The sequence below is a fragment of the Semicossyphus pulcher genome, unplaced genomic scaffold (genome assembly GCF_022749685.1).
Source record: "Semicossyphus pulcher isolate SPU_LCO1_2020_fin unplaced genomic scaffold, fSemPul1.0.p SCAF_4, whole genome shotgun sequence".
NCBI classification, from domain to species: Eukaryota; Metazoa; Chordata; class Actinopteri; order Labriformes; family Labridae; genus Semicossyphus; species Semicossyphus pulcher.
The window spans coordinates 17,276,326-17,294,020 of NW_027211715.1; the positions used below are offsets into that span (position 1 = coordinate 17,276,326).

The window sequence follows — 17,695 nt, forward strand, 5'->3', positions numbered from 1 at the left end:
ATGGATCAGTGTAGGAAATGGCTGACAAAATGGCGTCTAAAGTCAGCTGACTTGAGTATTAAGCGAGACTCTCATATGGGAATCAGTGGAATTAAAGGTCTAGTCACCAATCAGAACGGCGACATGTTTTATGTCACTGCTAGTTTGAAAATAGTAGCAAACTTCATTTTAAAAATATTTATTTTTATTGGTAAGCAACTACTGTGCATTAGGCCCATGGAATTTCAATTACGAGCGATAGGTTGACTACATATTTGTTTCAAATACTCAACTATATGGTAATGCAGTTATTATATTAAAAAATACACAAGTTTAACACACCAAGAAATGGAATAGAAACAAAACCATGCTGAGATTTTTATTCAAGTCTCAACTCAGTGATAGAAATGCTTTACCAATTTACATAGCACTAAAAACACCTGTGGTATGCATATGACAGGAAAATGGCAAAATAGGCTGCAGCTACATAAGATCTCAATAGCTTTTAAGGGCAGTTTTAATCTGTACAGTTATTCCATATATAATGCAAGCTACTGAAAGCAGACACTATGAGGAGACAAGAGTGCAAGGTGTTCAACTCCACAGCAATTATTATTTTAGACAAAACTGTAGATGCAAATATTTGCAAACAAGGCTATAAAAAAGTGGGTGGACCTCAGTTGGAAAACAGTTTTAAGTGAATCAATTAATGGCTTTACATTTCAGACTGGATTAACTGGATGAGGACCAGATAATTAAAAAATACTTAACATAAAAGACTTACAAATAGTACTTTACCACTCTCACAATGCCATACACACAGACAAGAGGCCTTTGTGATGTTTTGTAGGCTTTATAAAATATGAAGCCAAAAGATGAGCAACGGCTGCACAAAATCTTCAAGCAAAAAAATTAACGTCATGGCTCCATTTCTGCCCAATTTCCCCGACGTGAATCATCAGTTTCATCTCATACTCCCCCCAGCATAAATTCTTGTTAGAAGTGCTAAAATGTGATCATTAAATGTACATATGTTATGAATGACTAAAGCAGGAGTTCATGTGGTAGAAAGAACAAAGTAGCCAGGAGAGGGGGGAACAGGGTGAGGATCCAGGACGGGCCGAGTGTCATATAAAAGGAAAAGTTCAGTTCAGAAACAAAAGGGGTTCACACAGCGCCACAATCTATCACACTAGTAAGCTTTTCCTTTTTGCTGTGATAAATAATGGACCAAACTGTTTGAGCAACAGAGCCACGTAGTTTGATATCATTATACTACAAAAAGTCCAAAACATCAACATCGGTGTAACAGATACAGTAGGAAATGCTGGGTGAGTGTTGCAATGTTGTTGGGCCAGGAGCACTGTAGACGTCAAACAAAGAGGCCACCATCTTTAGCACTTGGTCCACTGCAGTGGTGGTTAAGGGTCTTTCATTCAGCTTTCTACAGCAGGCGGCTCTGTCTCTGCAGAGATGGAGTTGTCTGCCTCTTCATACATGTGAGTCTGTTTAGCGGGGCTGTCGGGGCTCAGTCTAAAGAGAAAGGACAGTCACAGTCACAACCATGGCTGGGCTTAAACAAAGATTACCTGTACATTAAAACAGAGAGCATGCTCACATAGGCTGTTCGAAATGCTATACTATACTAGCAGTACGTACTGATTCGGCCAAAATATAGTATGCAGTATGCAAAGAAAAGCAAAATGTGCAGTATGCCAAAAATACCCAGATGTCATACTGATTCGGAAGAAATATCCAGTATGCATTGGACCAAAGTCGGATGCAAAGTGCTGAAACGTCACAACGGCAGTTGAAATGGCAGACAGCAGCAGAAGAGCAGAAGGGGCGCTATAGCTAAAGAAGCAGCTTTTTGCTATTGGCGGGCTGTTGTTTACTTCCGCTTTCCAAAACCGGAAACTAGCGCCTGGCGTTGCATACTGCAAAATTAATTTGAACAGCCCCGTACTACATACTACCGCCGAGCGTTATAGTATATAGTATGGCATTTCAAACACAGCCATAGACTTGGACATGATAAGATCAACATATGGCGTTTTTCAAATGAGATTCCTAAAGCCAGATCTGTCTCATAGTCAGTTGCCTGTGCCAATAGTGAGTAGAGCACAGATACTTTGTATTGCTTTGTTTGGGATGCTCACCTGCTTGGACTTGAAGCAGTATCGTCATTATTCTCCTCCTGGGCAGGTGATTTTGGTTTTTCATCAACCTCCATATCATCTTTTTTCTGTTCGGATTCCCCGTTCACTGGGGTGGAGTCTAGAAAAAGCAAATTTAGATTAAAATAAGATAAAAATGTATTGACAAAATAAATGTCATGTTGAATCCAGATGAAAGCAAGATCCAGGAGCTGGTATTTACCTGTGTTTTCTGTCTCCTTCTCATCATCATCTCCTTCCTTGTTCTCACTTAGGGGTTTACCTGCCACCTCCGACTTGCCCACAAAGCGAAGTTTTAGCTTGTTGTAGACATCACTAGCTTTTTCCATGACTGCATGGCTGGCTTTATACCGCCGAATCTAAATTGTCCATAACAAAACAAAATACATGAAAGAAGATGGGAATGGAGATTAGCATATAAATGAGAAAAATACACTACTGCCCTGACAGCCCGGATTATATGATCTTATTGTTTCTATGATATTTTGTTTATCATTTCAACAGTTATGTTGCATTAATGGAAAACGGTTAGAAAAACATTTTAAAATCAGGAAAGTCAAACAAAACACAAACAACTGCACCTTTTTCAGTGTGGCAATAACTTCAGCGTTCTTATGAAGGATTTGGCTGGTGACAGGCACGGCCTCAAGTTCTTCCAGGGCTTGTAGACACCGCTCTATGTCCTAAGAACACACACATACACAGAAATTACATTGAGGTAAAGTTGGAAAGGAAATCTGTATTTAACTAAAATTAAAGATGTCACTTACTGGGTTGTCCACTTTGAGTGCAAACTTTATATCTGTGTGGAGTTTCTGTAGCTTCTCCTCTGGTGATGCCTCTGCATGTGGACACATCAACAAACAGAAACTTATCTCTGTGTGAATATTCCTGTTGCACGGTTATAGTCTATGCAAATCAGCTTCCATCAAGCAATGAATCCTAAACTGCTGCAAGAATAGTGCTTGTGGAACTGAGTTCGACTGTACAAAACACTGACCCTTTTTCTTTTCCACTTTCTTCTCTGGCTGCCTCTCTGGTTTGCGTTTGGGTTTTTCAGGCTTAGACCTAAGAGAGAGAAGAAGAGAGAGAGAGGGAGAGATGGAACTCTGTGATCTGTGTGCATTAAACTTTAATGAAGTACTTCTAATGAGGTTTGCATACCGTAGTGCATTCCCCATTGTTCACTCACCTCGCTCTGGACTTCTCTTCTGACCGTCTGGCTTTCTTTTCTTTTAGCTCTTTCTCCTTTCTTTCTTTCCTCTCCTTCTCTTTCTTTATTCTTGCCTTTTTCTGCTGGTCGGGCTTTTTGGATGATTTCTTTGCCTTTTGATGAGATTAGCACAAGAAGTTACGTAAGTCAGTAGCACCTGCAGTACTATTACTTTGAAAATATCAAAAGGTAATACATGCTTTAAGTGACTATAATTATACAATTAACATGTTTTGTCATGTGACCCTACCTCAGATGGAGAATCAGAGTCTGAGGGCGCAGGGATCGGGGGTGGAGGGGGCTTCTTGGACTTCTTTAAAGGGTGTTCATCTACACCTTCATCTGAGCTACTGCTCTTGTCGCTGTCGCTCCCTTTTTTACCCTTGTCCTTGTCTCTTTTCTTTTTCTCCTCTTCCTCCTTCTCTCGCTCACGTAGCCTGCGGAGCTCCTCTGCCTCCTCCTTTTTCCGGCGCTCTTCCAGCTCTCGTCTGCGCTCTTCGTCTCGTTTCTTCCATTCACTGATGTGGTCGGTTTCACTGTCACTGTGAGAAAACAGAGCTGCCATTTAAAAACAGGCTGGTGTGTACCTCAGAGTTCACACTACTGTATTAAAGACGTGGTGCATAAACAGGAAGATAACTGACCTGTCGCTGTCAGAGGATGACGAAGGCGCTCGTTTTGCCGGGGCGGGTTTGGGTTTCCGTGCACGAGGCTTTGGTGCAGGTTTCTCTGCGTATGGGGAAAAATAATCACTGAAATCCTTTGATACAAAACAACAATTATCTCTTGAATTTTGGATAAAGCATAAAAACTCCAAACCTTTCTTGCGTGCTTGTGGGCCCTTTCGGGGAGGTGGATCTGAGTCTGATTCAGACTTAGAGCCAGAATGGGATTCAGAGCCGGACAGAGCCGGTCGAGGCTTTTCATCCTCTGAATCGCTGTCTGCTACTTTCTTCTCTGAGGCCGACCCCGACTCTGAGTCCGACCCGGACGAAGCCTTCTGCAGCGTCACAGAGAACAGGGTGGGAGATAGAATAAGGAATCACAAACTACCACAACAAAAAACACTCAAATACTTTTAACATATAAAGGGGCTGATGGTTCACCTTCTTCTTCCCTCTGCCTCCTGCTTTCTTTCCTCCTCGTCCACCAGATTTCTTCTCCGGAGTAAAATCCTGTCGGAAGAAATCAAACGTAACATTTAACTGTTGAGTTTCAGATCACCCAACAATAATACCACATTTTGTGTGTGTAAGTGTGTAATTACCTGGTCACTGTTCTTTCCTGAGTCAGACTCTGAAGGTGTAGGTTCTGATTCAGAGGGGGATCCACTCTCCGCTCCGTCTCTGTCACTGGACGAGCCCCGAGCCTTTTTTGGAGGCGGAGGCCGCTGAAAAAGAAAACACAAGGTTGAAAATAGAGAAAATTGAATTGTATGAACTATGTATTTAAAGATCTGCTTGATCGAAGTTCCATTAATCACAGCTCATTGATATTACAACTTCTGATATAAACAACTAAGATGCCAGAAAAAAGGGAGGTCTTTTGCTACCTAGTGTTTTCATTACCAAGAGAACAAATCCTCAGTAAATATCCAAGCATTGCAAATTGTTAGAAATACTTCAGCAACCCATTTCCAACCATTAACAATTCTATTAAGCTTCACAACATATAGTGTTAAAATAGTTTATTAGCCAAGTCACTACTTAGGCTGTTTAGGTCAAGTAAAGATAATTTCCACTGATGTTAAAATAAATTATCAATACCTTTGCAGGCGGTGGCTTTCGCTTCACTGCAGCTCCCCTTCCTTGGTCTTCACTCCCAGAATCTGAGTCAACCTCGCTTCCTGACTCTGCTTTCGGAGGCACCGTGGCTTCTTCTTCATCCACATCCTCATCACTTCCTCCGCCAGCATTGTTGCCCTCGCTGTCAGATGAGCTGGCTGGCTGCAGATGAACCAAGATAATAGATAATGGTTTAACACAGATGTATTGCTTAAACACACTGTAGTCTATAAAGCCTGTCACACAATCTCCAAATCCAGTTTTAAGCTGTCCGAGGGCATTTTCAAACCTGCCCCTGGAGCGTTTACCCCCTTGGTGCTGTTCGTTTGGGCAGGTAGGAACAAAGCAATCGCACTAGGGTGCGGACCAAAACAACCGGAGAGAGACCTTGTTGAAAAGGTGGTCTCGGTCCGATTCCAAATAAACTCTACTGCGATTCGTTTGTGGTAAGAACGCGATCCGACCTAGTTCCGACCCAACTACTGGAAGCATAACGCATTTTTGGATTAAACAAGCTCCTATAGCCAGCTGCGTTGTATATATAGGCTATACTATAGGCACACACTGGCTGCACTTTGGATAGGCTATTATTTTCATTAATGATATTTCAGACATTGTGTGACGTTTAATCCGTTACATTTAATGCAAAGCGGGACGCATGTATTTTTGTTTACAATACAAATATGATCACCAACATTGTGATGTTCATTTGAGTTTTTTAAGTGTGCGCACAGTTAACAGGCATAGGCTGTTTGCACTACTTGTTGCTGCTGCACTTCTTCTCATTATTAGTTTTATTCCATTTCTTCTGAAACATTGACAATGCACAGTTTTCTGATTTTGCATAAGACATGCACTTGTTATTTTGGATGTATTGTGTTGTTGTTGCTGGGCGCTGTCCAGTGCTGCCAGGTGCTGAAGTCTCTCACCTTGACACATTAAACTCTTCTGTCCTTGCCTGTAGTCAGTTATTTTAAGCTTTTAGCTATTTTGTTCAATACTTTTTGACCAAATTCAATTAAAAACTACTTTTATATCGAATGTGCTTAGAGTATACCAGAGGTGTTATTGAAAAAACAAACTTGCTTATAAAGTAACTCTAATGTCATGAGAATCGTTAATTGGCTTCACTCTCTGGACACTGTATACCACAGAGCATTAAGGTTAATTACAAATCTTAAGGCCCTAACTCATCTTTGCTCACTGTATGCTCGAGTTGGTTGACCTGCATTGTGCGACCGTAGACTAGATCACTGGCATGTCCTTATTTATAAGGCAATTCTTAACTTGCCTCCCCCCCCTTACTTATGTAATTTTATTAATCTGAAAAATGCTGGAAGCTACAGTCTTTGCTCTGTAACCCACCCGCAAGGCTAAATTCTGCTATCTGTCCCCAAAGTGCATCTTGAAATGGGGAAAAGGTGTTTCAGGTACATTGCTCCTGCTGCTTGGAATCTGCTGCAGGAGGATTTGGGTCTGAAGGACCTGATCTCTGTAAATCTTTTTAAAAGTAGATTGAAGGCATTGGAGGAAGATGCATCAGGTTGTAGATGCTTTGATTAATGGCTTTTGCTATGTGACCCAGAATATGTAGACTTGTTTTTGTAATTGTATGTCTGAAACTTTGTACAAATGTCCTTCTGCTGTCTTGGCCAGGACACTCTTGTAAAAGAGTGACAGCTCCCACATGGCTTTTGTTTTCGAACCAAAGGGAAAATGAACCAAACTAGCAACTCATCCATCGGACCAAAACAACCAGACTATGGGTTTGAAAATGCCCTAGGTGTTCTTTTACAGTATCTATTAGAGTAGACAGTAATGTTGAATAATGGACGCTTCAGGATTTAAGAATTCTTACGTTAGGAAAACTTACAACAGGTGGAGCGCTGTAGGATGCATGTGGATTGTTCTGAATCTCCCATAAACCTTCATTAAATCCCTTCCTTTTGTTGGGCTTCCCGTAGCGTTCGCTGTACTTCTCATAGGCAAAAAGGTCCTTTGGTGCAAGGAATGCTCTGTGAAAAGGAGAGATTTACAAAATGTGATACACCCCAATGTTATCAACAACACTGATGTTAAGGATGCTCTACACTGAACCGAGACTGTGGAGCAGCATACTGTGCCATCTAGTGATGAATTGATATACTGCAGGTGCCATCTTGTCAAACAGATGGTGTCTGATGCCAGATCAGACTTATCAACACATCTCTCAAAAACATACTGCACTCTCAAACTAACACAAGTCAGTGCTTAACAGTATACCTTCAGTAGAGAATAAAGCTTAAGAAATAAGACTGGCAAGTTATGGCATGAGATAGAAGTAGTCATTTGTTTTTGTCTCACATCATTGCTCTCAAAGGGGATATCAGGCTAACGAACAGATGAGTCAAGGGCCTAAATTTAATTTAATTTGCACAGCCAAGTCATCCATGTGTGTCAAAGAAGCAACTGTACTCAGGACAAAATGAATGTAAGCCCATTTGTAAATAAATCTCCTCCTTTTAAAATCAATTAAAAAACAAAACAAAGTGCATTTGCAGTCATTCGAGTTTAATCAGGTCTGTGTGTACCAGTATCTGCTTATAATACATTATTATACTTACGTTTCATGGGTCCCAAAGAAGAAAATTGGGATTTTATTAGGAGGTGGTTTCACTGCCCCATCAGCCACATCTTCAATCTGTAAACAAGCAGGACCTTCCAGTAAAGCTCAAGTGTCAAATAACGATTTGAAATAACATTTCATAACCCAAGTTTTCTGGGAGTCGAGCATAATGGTATCATTTATTCATGGTAGATATCAGTGAGCAACAAACCACTGTGGATGTGTTTAACTGCCTTACATTGTATGGATATGTGGTGCACAATAAATATGTTTTAAATAGAGAAGAGGGCTTCACATCTAGAAAAACTGAGTTATCTCAAACGTCACATCGCATCGCTGCTGAACGTCTCTCTGCAGATTAACGTGAGGCCAACATCATCTCATTCTGCTGCTCGTGCACTGACTGTTGGCCTAACAGGCAGCCTGTCAGCCCAACGATACATTCACTTATGTATGTGAGATAGGTATCCATGTTAGACATTGCTGAGGATACACAGAGAACCTTCTCCAGCGTCCCATGCAGAGCAGCTCATCCCCTCCGCCCCTCCGGCTGCTGCTAACGTTACTTGCTTACCCTGGCTGGCCAGTGGGGGTACCCCTTCATTTTAGCGAAGACCAGGTCTCCGGGCTGGAAGTTGTGTGGCATCGTCCCGCTCCTCTCTGCAGCCTGGGTTTTAAAAGTATTCGGCTGCGTAGTCCGTCCGTGTCTCTCTTCGTTTGCTTTTTTCAGGTCGGAACGAAACCTGGAAACGATGGGGTTAGCTAGCAAGCTAACAGTATACTAACGTTACCGCGAGAAGAGACAGCAGGGTGAAGATAGCAACAAGACACGAATTACTTCCGGTGACATATCGTTCTTAGACTTCAAAATAAAGGACTTTCAAATCACTCTAGTAACTGACACTGATAATAACATCATAACATAGTCAACCGAAACAAATAACTATAAAAATAATAAACGAAAAAAAAACATTGCATAAAAAATTGCATTATAATAACTAGACATCTGATAACATATAGTAATAGGAAGGTACATGTATAAGTAGAACATTAGGTGTTTGAGTGGGCTGCTCATCTCATTAATGTCAAGGCCTATCAACTTATGGTCACACGATGTTCCAGTGTCATTAAACACATTACACAAACCATGTGCACAATACAGTACATTCAATACGAATGAAGATTAACATGTAGAAAATAAAAACCTTCATACACAACAAAAGACAAAAACCCCATCCGATGGCATCATTATCATATGTAAAAAAAATACAGCCTATTAAGTTTTGAGAGCTTCATGAATTTATGTTTCCTCAAATTAGTTTTCAAATGTATAAACAATCTCACCCCTGAACCTCTTACCAGATATATCCAAAGACAGTAAGAGAGTAACCAGGAGCATACATAAGGGTAACTGTAAAATACAATATCGAAGATCTAAATCTGGACAATCAGCTGTCTCCATAAAGGGCTGTCAACTCTGGAACACATTACCAACTGACATCAAATTAATCCCTGATATAAAATCTTTCAGCAACAAAGGTTAAATGCTGGCTCAAAGCAAACCAGAGCTGTAGTCACTTTTAGCTTATTGTATTTTAAATTACTTATTTGTACCATTGTATTGTATTTGGGAGTTGTTATATTATGGCAATTATTTTTAACTGTACTTTCAAATATGTAGCTCTATGTGGTTTTATGATACTGACTGCTTTATTTTTTATTACATTGTATATGTAAAGGCCCAACAAGGGACAAGAGTTGAAAATTAGCAAAAGCTATAAACTCTGTGTTTTACCTTATTTAGAACTCCGGAATACCATTTGTTGCCTCTTTCAGTGCCAGTGTCACAAAATCAAATATGTAAGACAAACCAGACAACTTATATCTATATTCCTTTAAAAGTTCGTGTGTTTGATGAATACATTTTAAATTACAAAATTATGTAATGTCACTGACTTTAATTGTGCAAAGTAATTTATCTTTCCTTGTCATATCGGAAATAAAATCATGCAATGTTTTGAAAAGCTTCATTGATCCGGATGAAGTATCCCGAACATTTTCACGCGATACGACAACCCCAGCGGAAGTCCCGCCTTCCTTGCCTCACTATTGGCTGACGTGCGATCGGTTTCCTCTCCACCCAATGACAGTTTTGGGTGTAGAAGGCTGCATTGACCTCCCCCCGGATTCACCTCTAATGCGAAGCCATGTTTCGGTCTTTGAGACGCGTCCAGCAGTTTAACTGCAACCTCCTAACTTTACAAAGACTCGGCGTCCACTCTAAACTCCCTCTCTGCACGTCCAGAATGGCCAGCTCAGAGTACAGGCTCGAGCGGGACACGTTCGGTGAACTCAAGGTCCCAGCTGACAAGTACTACGGTGCTCAGACTGTCAGATCTACCATGAACTTCAAAATTGGGGGTCCAAGTGAGAGAATGCCGATCCAAGTGATCAAGGCCTTTGGTATCCTGAAGAGAGCGGCTGCTGAGGTTAACAAGGACTACGGCCTCGACCCAAAGATAGCAGATGCAATCGTCCAGGCTGCAGATGAGGTATCAGCTGGTAAACTGGACGATCATTTCCCTCTGGTGGTGTGGCAGACAGGATCAGGGACTCAAAGCAACATGAACGTCAATGAGGTGATCAGCAACAGAGCTATTGAGATCCTCGGGGGAAAACTAGGCTCTAAGGATCCTGTCCACCCTAATGATCACGTGAACAAGAGTCAGAGCTCCAATGACACCTTCCCCACTGCCATGCACATTGCTGCAGCCACAGAGGTTCACCATGTCCTGCTGCCTGGGCTGCAGACTCTGCATGACGCTCTGGCTGCTAAGGCTGAAGAGTTCAAAGATATCATCAAAATTGGACGCACACACACTCAGGACGCTGTCCCACTTTCCCTCGGACAGGAGTTCAGCGCTTATGTCCAGCAGGTGAAGTACAGCATTGAGAGGGTGAAGTGTGCCATGCCCAGGGTGTACGAGCTGGCAGCAGGAGGAACAGCAGTAGGCACAGGACTCAACACCCGCATTGGGTTTGCTGAGAAAGTAGCTTCCACTGTTTCTTCTCTCACAGGCCTGCCGTTTATTACAGCCCCAAACAAGTTCGAAGCTCTGGCAGCACATGATGCTCTGGTGGAGCTGAGTGGAGCCCTGAACACAGTAGCTGTCAGCATGATGAAGATCGCCAACGACATCCGCTTCTTGGGGTCAGGACCTCGCTCCGGCCTGGGAGAGCTCATCTTACCAGAGAATGAACCAGGAAGTAGCATCATGCCAGGCAAGGTGAACCCCACCCAGTGCGAGGCCATGACCATGGTGGCCGCCCAGGTGATGGGAAACCACGTCGCCGTCACCATCGGAGGCAGCAACGGACACTTTGAGCTCAACGTCTTCAAGCCGATGATGATCAAGAACGTGCTGAACTCAGCTCGGCTCCTCGGCGACGCCTCCGTCTCCTTCACCAACAACTGCGTGGTGGGCATCGAGGCCAACACGGAGAGGATCAACAAGCTCATGAACGAGTCCCTCATGTTGGTCACTGCACTCAACCCACACATTGGCTACGACAAAGCAGCAACCATCGCCAAGACGGCTCACAAGAAAGGCTCCACGCTGAAGGCCGTGGCTGTGGAGCTGGGCTACCTGACGGAGGAGCAGTTTGACCAGTGGGTGAAGCCGAGTGAGATGCTGGGGCCAAAGTAAATTCTGAGCACACAAAAAAACACTACAAAACAAAGAAAACACCTTTTCTAGTGTGAGAAAGGCGTATTTGTAATTAAATCAAGAGTTGAACTGTATAACGAAACATTCTCTTAAACATGAACATCTCTCGTCTCTTAAGAAAAAATGAAAAATCCTGATGTTTGCTGCAGCTTTTTCCCATACGGGAACTTTGTAACTTTCATTGTTGTACACTTCTATGTTTGAACCACATATTTGAGGGTTTGCAATGTGCTGTTGAAAGAAGTTTTACCTGTTTAACAACATTACAACTGTTGTGTATTTGTATACCAAATTGTGTCAAAGACAGTCTTAAATACTTTGACTGTTGGTTGGTTCCTCACATGTTCACACTGTGCCATCCAGAATGACTCAACATGCACTACTGTACCTTTTCAGACCTGTTTTACAGTATGTGCCATCTCTGCAGATTTTCAGTTCAATTAAAAATGTATTCTTTAAAGTAAGCACAGTTCTTTTCCTCATTATTAATGTTGTCTACACTTACACGTATATTATTGTATGCAACATCAGCTGATGTGCTCTGTGGCGAAATAAAAAGGAGTTCTGCAATATAAGAAAAAAATGGCGACAAGATATGCGTCTACTCAAATCCTTTATTGTTACAACAAAAGAATGACAGTTGGAACACGTGTTAATGGTAAATATATAAAGCTAACAAATAAAATAAAAATAAAAATAAAAACATGTACAAGTGATAAAGGAAAGGATAAAACCAACATTTGCTCCTCTTCTATTTGGTCCAGCTGACCTTGGGGATATCATAATGTTCTGTCAGGTTGTCCAGATGGCGATTGAAATCCTGCAAACAAGTGAAACAAAATCTGATTTAAATAGTTGATGCAATGCTTCATTCATAACTCTCAAATCATTTAAACAGCACGTCTTTTCTAAAGGAATAAAAATAAATATTTAATTTTCCTAAATAACTTTAATAAATGTGCTATTTTCTAAGTTGGACTAGATGGGACTATGCCAAGTGTGACATGACTTACCTCGACTCTCAGTTTGTGTGTCTTTGATGCTTTGTTCAAAATCCTCTCCATTTGCTGTAGAGAAAGAGAGAAAGAAATGAATACAAAAGATGCTGTTGACATTGTTACTTAACCTCTTCTAAAAACCAAAAACTCAAGAAAGAATGAGTACTGGATGTGACCCTACTTGTGAGTGTCGCTGACAACAGCTGAGGTTTTTGACAATTTCACATGTTAGAAATAAATCTTGTGTTAAACTGCCTTAGATCTACATAATTGCTGCAATTACCCGCTAAAGACCAAATAATAAATTGCATAATGGCTTTTTTTCAACATCTCATGTTTCTGATTTGCAAACACTGATCAGGTTACCCATGGAGAAAAAACCCCCCACAGTGTTCATATTATGGTGCTTCGTCATGCATGTGCTAACATGAACTTTGTACTTTGGAGTAGAAAAGGGCAGATTAACGTCATTTTAAAACATGAAGATGATTAAACTCAGATTATGTAACATCGCTAACCATACCCCTAAGCTAATGATGTCTATTATTTAACTATTTTATTTACCGGGACAAGATTTAAATTGAACACATTAATCCTTCTCTCTCAGTAGTATTTCCAATATGATAAGCACTTTGGTGGAACAGGAAAGTACAAAAAAGTACCATAGTTAATAATCTACAACCCACGTAGTAAATAAATTGGTGTTTCTTTTGCGCTGCAGCATGACTGGATTTGAAGATCAGAACGAAAATCTACATTTGTCATACAGTCTTCCTGTTAATGTTCCTATCCGTTCTATAAACCAGTTTGTGTTTTGTGAAAGTACTTGTGTGGTGCCCGCTCTGTGCTACTGTCAATGCAAAATGGTTTTCTTGTATATTATACTCTAGAGATCAAATACCCATGGCCACAAAGTTTTTTTCAGATACTACAAGCCTTTACCAACGCACCGTTACAGTTCCAAAAACTTTTCTGTTCTGCTTTGCTCATCACCTTGTCAGACCTTCTAATCCACCAGCTTCGCTTACTCATGATGGAACCCCGAATGTAACAAGTTCACAATACTGTCAAATATCAGCCTATAATGCTAGCATGAGTGAAAGACAATGCTCCAGCTTTTTAACTGCTCTGGCAGCGGAAGAGCTTTGGTTTGGCTGGTGTAGCAGGAACACGTGCTGAAACTCAACACTGCTTACTCATATTTGGTTGCTATTTTCTTTTTCTTTAGCACCATTGATTATTATTATTATGTGCACCATATATTAAGGTGGCCCCATGAAGCAGATGTCTTAAAGCAAATGTGTCTATTCCTAGACTTTCTTACTATTTGGGAATTGTGGCTGATATTGGATATTCAAGACAGCAGTGATAGGCGCTTTATGCAAATTTAGTTAACCAACAGCCTGTTACAACATTATTTAGCCACGCCTCTGCTTTAAATCCCAGAACAATTATGCAATTAATACTGGAAAACTATAACATACCCTTTTCTCTTGCGTCTTGTCAAAAGCAACTTGTGCCGGTGTCCTTTTGTCAACGTAACCTTTCGTGGTTTTCACCTCCTCATCGCTTTGATTGTTCCCAACCTGCTCCAAGCGATGCTTACTCTCTTTATCCTTCTTCTTCTTCCTGTAAAAATACGTGTATATGTCATGGTTGATCAGTGGTTGGTCAGGTCAACAACTCTCTCCAACAGGCAAGGGAGGTGACAAAAAGACTGCACAGACACAAAATCAAAATAAGGGAATTAAACACTGAACTGGATTGTCCTAGAAAGACCCAACTGGTGATGTTAGTATCTTTACCTTTGTGGTTGTGTTGTTGATGCGAGTATTTAGTACAATCTACTAACCAAGTCTTTGAAATGCTATATAGTTGTTTCAAAATGTGTTTGAAATGTCGATATTTTGTTATAACGTTAAGCTTACGTGTAGCTAACCTAAAGTTACATAGCTAATGTTTACCATCCTTTTACATCCTTTACAATAGCACTACATAACTTCATTGTTAACAGTGTTTAAGTCACAAATGAGATCAGTACGCTTATATACCATAATGAGTTTACCAGTATTACTCAATTGTATTTTCTTAATCTCAATATATGTCAGCGTAACGTTAAAATAATGCTACAGTTAGCAAACAAGCTAACAATAGCTTCAGCTGAATGCTAGCCAGGTACTGTACTCGGTTCAAAATCCAATTTTGGTCGATTTGAACGCCTTGCTCTTTACAGATATTTCTTAAAATATTTCACGACTTACTTTTTTCCAGCGGACATGGTCCCTACACCTTTTAATTTCAGGACACTCTTCTGGGCCGTGGCGTATTCAGACATTTTCGGGAAGCGTTCTGCTGTCGTCTTCTTCTGTTTTGTTATTATAGTAAACAGGCGGATACAGTAGTGCTGCCACCTATCGGGTCTTCTTATTATTTTTTGTTTTATTGGCGGTTGGCAAACAACTTTATGGTGCATTACCGCCACCAACTGGAATGGAGTGTGGATTTGGTTTGTACAGGCTATTATCTATTAAAAAATATAAAGCAAATCAATAAAATAATTATATTTTCTCTTTAAAAATTAGTCCTTTTTAGATACTGTAACAAAAAATTTCAAATCCAATAAATTTTTTTTAAATCCAATCTCATCTTAATTTCCCTCATTTTCTCTCAGCCTCATACTTTTGACAGTACATAATAACATGCTCTACTGTGTCCACTTGTTCACAGAAATTACAATGTTCTGTAGGATGTTTTCCTATTTTACATTATGTATCGTTTAATCCTGTGTGCCCAAACCGTAGTCTTGATATTATAGTTTCTTCTTTTCTTGTTCTTCTATTACTTCTCATCTTATCAACTATCCTTTGGTTTTGGAAAACCGCCTTCATTTTCTGTCCTCTTCCCAATATTTCTGCCACCTTTATAACCTGAGCATGCTGTGTGCACCGGTGTGTACTCGTCTTGTAGTGCGTCTTCCTGGCCAGAGAGAGGCGGTAGATTTTTTTCACACAGTCAAAGACAGAGCAGAAAACGGAAGTTGAAGGGATGAATGTCAAACTGTAGCATGCTGGACTACGTTTCAAGTAACATACAGTAAAAAATGTCAGGATTCGGTTTGTTTAGGATTTTTACATTAACAAAATGCATCACAACCGACGCTACAACGTTGCTGAGCAGGACGAACACATTCAACAAAATACAGACATGTCGATATGCTAAGAAAGTTGGTGAGTAAAGAGGACATCTACAATCTCTATTGAGTTGCTATTTTGTTGTCATACAGGGATACAGCTGTATTGTAATTATTTACGCATCTATTTTCTCACTGAAATCAGCGCTGTCTCTATAGTTTCAGCCTCGTTGACTTTATTTATTTTAATGCATGACAAAAAAAACAGCATGTCATTATGGTGGTATAAGCATTACAAATATGTATTTCCCGTTCTTTGCAGCGGCCAAAGGGAAAGGCAGAGGCGTAATGAAAGAAGAGCTGAAAGGTCCAGAGGTGTGTAAAGACCCTGTGAGACTGACTTCTTATGCAGTTGGTGTCAACATCCTTAAGCAAGGCGAAGACCCCCAGCTGAAGCCTCCTGAGCAATATCCAGAGTGGTGAGGGCACATTCCACTTTCTTCCCTTTGCTTTACATCATCGTAGCTTAAAACGAACTATAACTTGATGTTCACATTAATGTCAGTAAATCTACAACTTTTGACTCATCACATGCTTCCTCTCGGTATTACTATTACTTTTTACACCTACACATACTAAGTGCAGTCACATCCCTAATGTTTTTATAGTTTATTTAATCTAGGAAATGCACCAAATCACTAACACACTAGTTCCACCAGGGTGTTTGTTTCTGGCATGTTTCCTTGTTCATTTTTGTTTAAACTATAACAGGGAGGTATTGACATATTTGAAATAGCACCAAACATAGCTCATAGGTTAAGTCTGTTTGACCATAGTTTGTGTTATTGCTTCACTGCATTATATGTAAGTTGTATATTTGTGTCTGTAATGTTGTCCACCTTTGAAATTGAGGTTCTTTAATGGGGTTAAAAAGGTGTTTAATGTGTTAAACTCTACTTCTTAAGACTTCAATTTCCTTATATGGCTTAACATATGTTGCCAGTAGATTCTGATGTGTTTTCACTAATCTGACTGCCCTTTCCTGTAATCATCCACGCAGGTTGTTTCAGTTGAACCTGGGAGAGCCCAAAAAGCTTCATGAGCTTGATTCGGACACTTGGGAGTACTGGAAGCGTCTGAGGAAGGAAAACATTTGGCGTCACAACAGACTACATAAAGGGAAGAAGTTTTAGGACTTCACTGGACTTAGAGAGTGTTTCTTCCTGTACGTGTGGCTGCTTCAGACCCTATGGACTGATTTACCTGACATGGTTAATGTTCGGAGGCAGAGTTCAGCTTCTTAAATGAAATATCATTATACCAACTCTTGCCTCACTCAGTGTGTTATCTTAAATCATGCAGCATTTTTATTGACTCTCTGATGACATTACTTGAAAGCCATAAGAAAACTGTGTTGGTTATGGTAAAACAAACAAACAGGGGGATCCACTCGAAATGAAGTGGATCCCAGCACACAACCAGAATATGGCCTCATAACTGAAACAGTCTCAATAATAGATTTACATCATAAAGTGAAGAAAGGTCATTTTTTGACCTTGGAAAAAGTAGTCCAGGTCTATTTAGTAGTTGGTTGTTGCTTTCAATAGTATCACTGTGTATATACATGTATCTTCTACAGCACATGGTATTTGTCTGGTTGTCAAAAAATGTTAGGATTTTCAATTTAAAAGCCTGTGTAATATGATTGAAAGTGACTGAACGGCTAAATAAAACTACATTGATTATTGTATCTATTTCAGAAGGTGGTGTTATACAGTATATGTTTCAAGGCTACTGCATTGCTTTGAATTTTTTGTTTTTCCTAGAGAGAAATGGCATACTGCTATTTCCTCAGTTCACTTTCACTATTATTTTTACAGTTGACTAAATAAATATGAAAATGTTTGACTCGCCCTTCATAATGGATATATAGACTAGCAGAATTAATTGATACATAATTTAATGGCCATTTTAATTAGCTTTGAATGAAAAAAAATATTAAGGTTTCCAGCTTGTAAATGTAAAACTATGTTTACACTGATCATTTTCTGTAAAAGTTGCTATGGCAACGCTTCATGCAA

The 17,695-nt window shown here is 40.2% G+C and overlaps 4 protein-coding genes across 5 annotated transcripts; 2 read left to right on the top strand and 2 right to left on the bottom strand.

The window, feature by feature from the left end:
- Positions 1 to 223: 223 nt before the first annotated feature.
- Positions 224 to 8,547, bottom strand: hdgfl2 (HDGF like 2). Of its 2 annotated transcripts, none has more exons than XM_069680594.1 (16): positions 8,333 to 8,547; positions 7,757 to 7,833; positions 7,027 to 7,168; positions 5,136 to 5,315; positions 4,637 to 4,759; positions 4,476 to 4,544; positions 4,189 to 4,366; positions 4,014 to 4,098; positions 3,620 to 3,911; positions 3,349 to 3,482; positions 3,157 to 3,224; positions 2,927 to 2,997; positions 2,738 to 2,839; positions 2,359 to 2,515; positions 2,139 to 2,256; positions 224 to 1,512 (listed from the first exon to the last, which is right to left on the bottom strand). In XM_069680594.1, exons 1-16 carry the CDS (start codon positions 8,402 to 8,404, stop codon positions 1,416 to 1,418), a joined length of 1,965 nt encoding a protein of 654 aa, XP_069536695.1. In that variant the 5' UTR covers positions 8,405 to 8,547; the 3' UTR covers positions 224 to 1,415. The 2 variants fall into 2 exon arrangements, with proteins under 2 accessions (XP_069536695.1, XP_069536694.1); XM_069680593.1 differs by having other exon boundaries at positions 4,189 to 4,369.
- Positions 8,548 to 9,926: 1,379 nt separating this feature from the next.
- fh (fumarate hydratase) lies at positions 9,927 to 12,378 on the top strand. The gene has a single exon (XM_069680330.1). The coding sequence runs from the start codon at positions 9,966 to 9,968 to the stop codon at positions 11,463 to 11,465; it is 1,500 nt and encodes a 499-aa protein (XP_069536431.1). The 5' UTR covers positions 9,927 to 9,965; the 3' UTR covers positions 11,466 to 12,378.
- Positions 12,083 to 14,864, bottom strand: fam32a (family with sequence similarity 32 member A). The gene is made up of 4 exons (XM_069680331.1): positions 14,746 to 14,864; positions 13,969 to 14,113; positions 12,500 to 12,553; positions 12,083 to 12,306 (listed from the first exon to the last, which is right to left on the bottom strand). The coding sequence occupies exons 1-4, from the start codon at positions 14,817 to 14,819 to the stop codon at positions 12,238 to 12,240; spliced, it is 342 nt and encodes a 113-aa protein (XP_069536432.1). The 5' UTR covers positions 14,820 to 14,864; the 3' UTR covers positions 12,083 to 12,237.
- Positions 14,865 to 15,534: 670 nt separating this feature from the next.
- Positions 15,535 to 17,494, top strand: mrpl54 (mitochondrial ribosomal protein L54). The gene is made up of 3 exons (XM_069680420.1): positions 15,535 to 15,711; positions 15,937 to 16,093; positions 16,675 to 17,494. The coding sequence occupies exons 1-3, from the start codon at positions 15,585 to 15,587 to the stop codon at positions 16,805 to 16,807; spliced, it is 417 nt and encodes a 138-aa protein (XP_069536521.1). The 5' UTR covers positions 15,535 to 15,584; the 3' UTR covers positions 16,808 to 17,494.
- Positions 17,495 to 17,695: the final 201 nt, after the last annotated feature.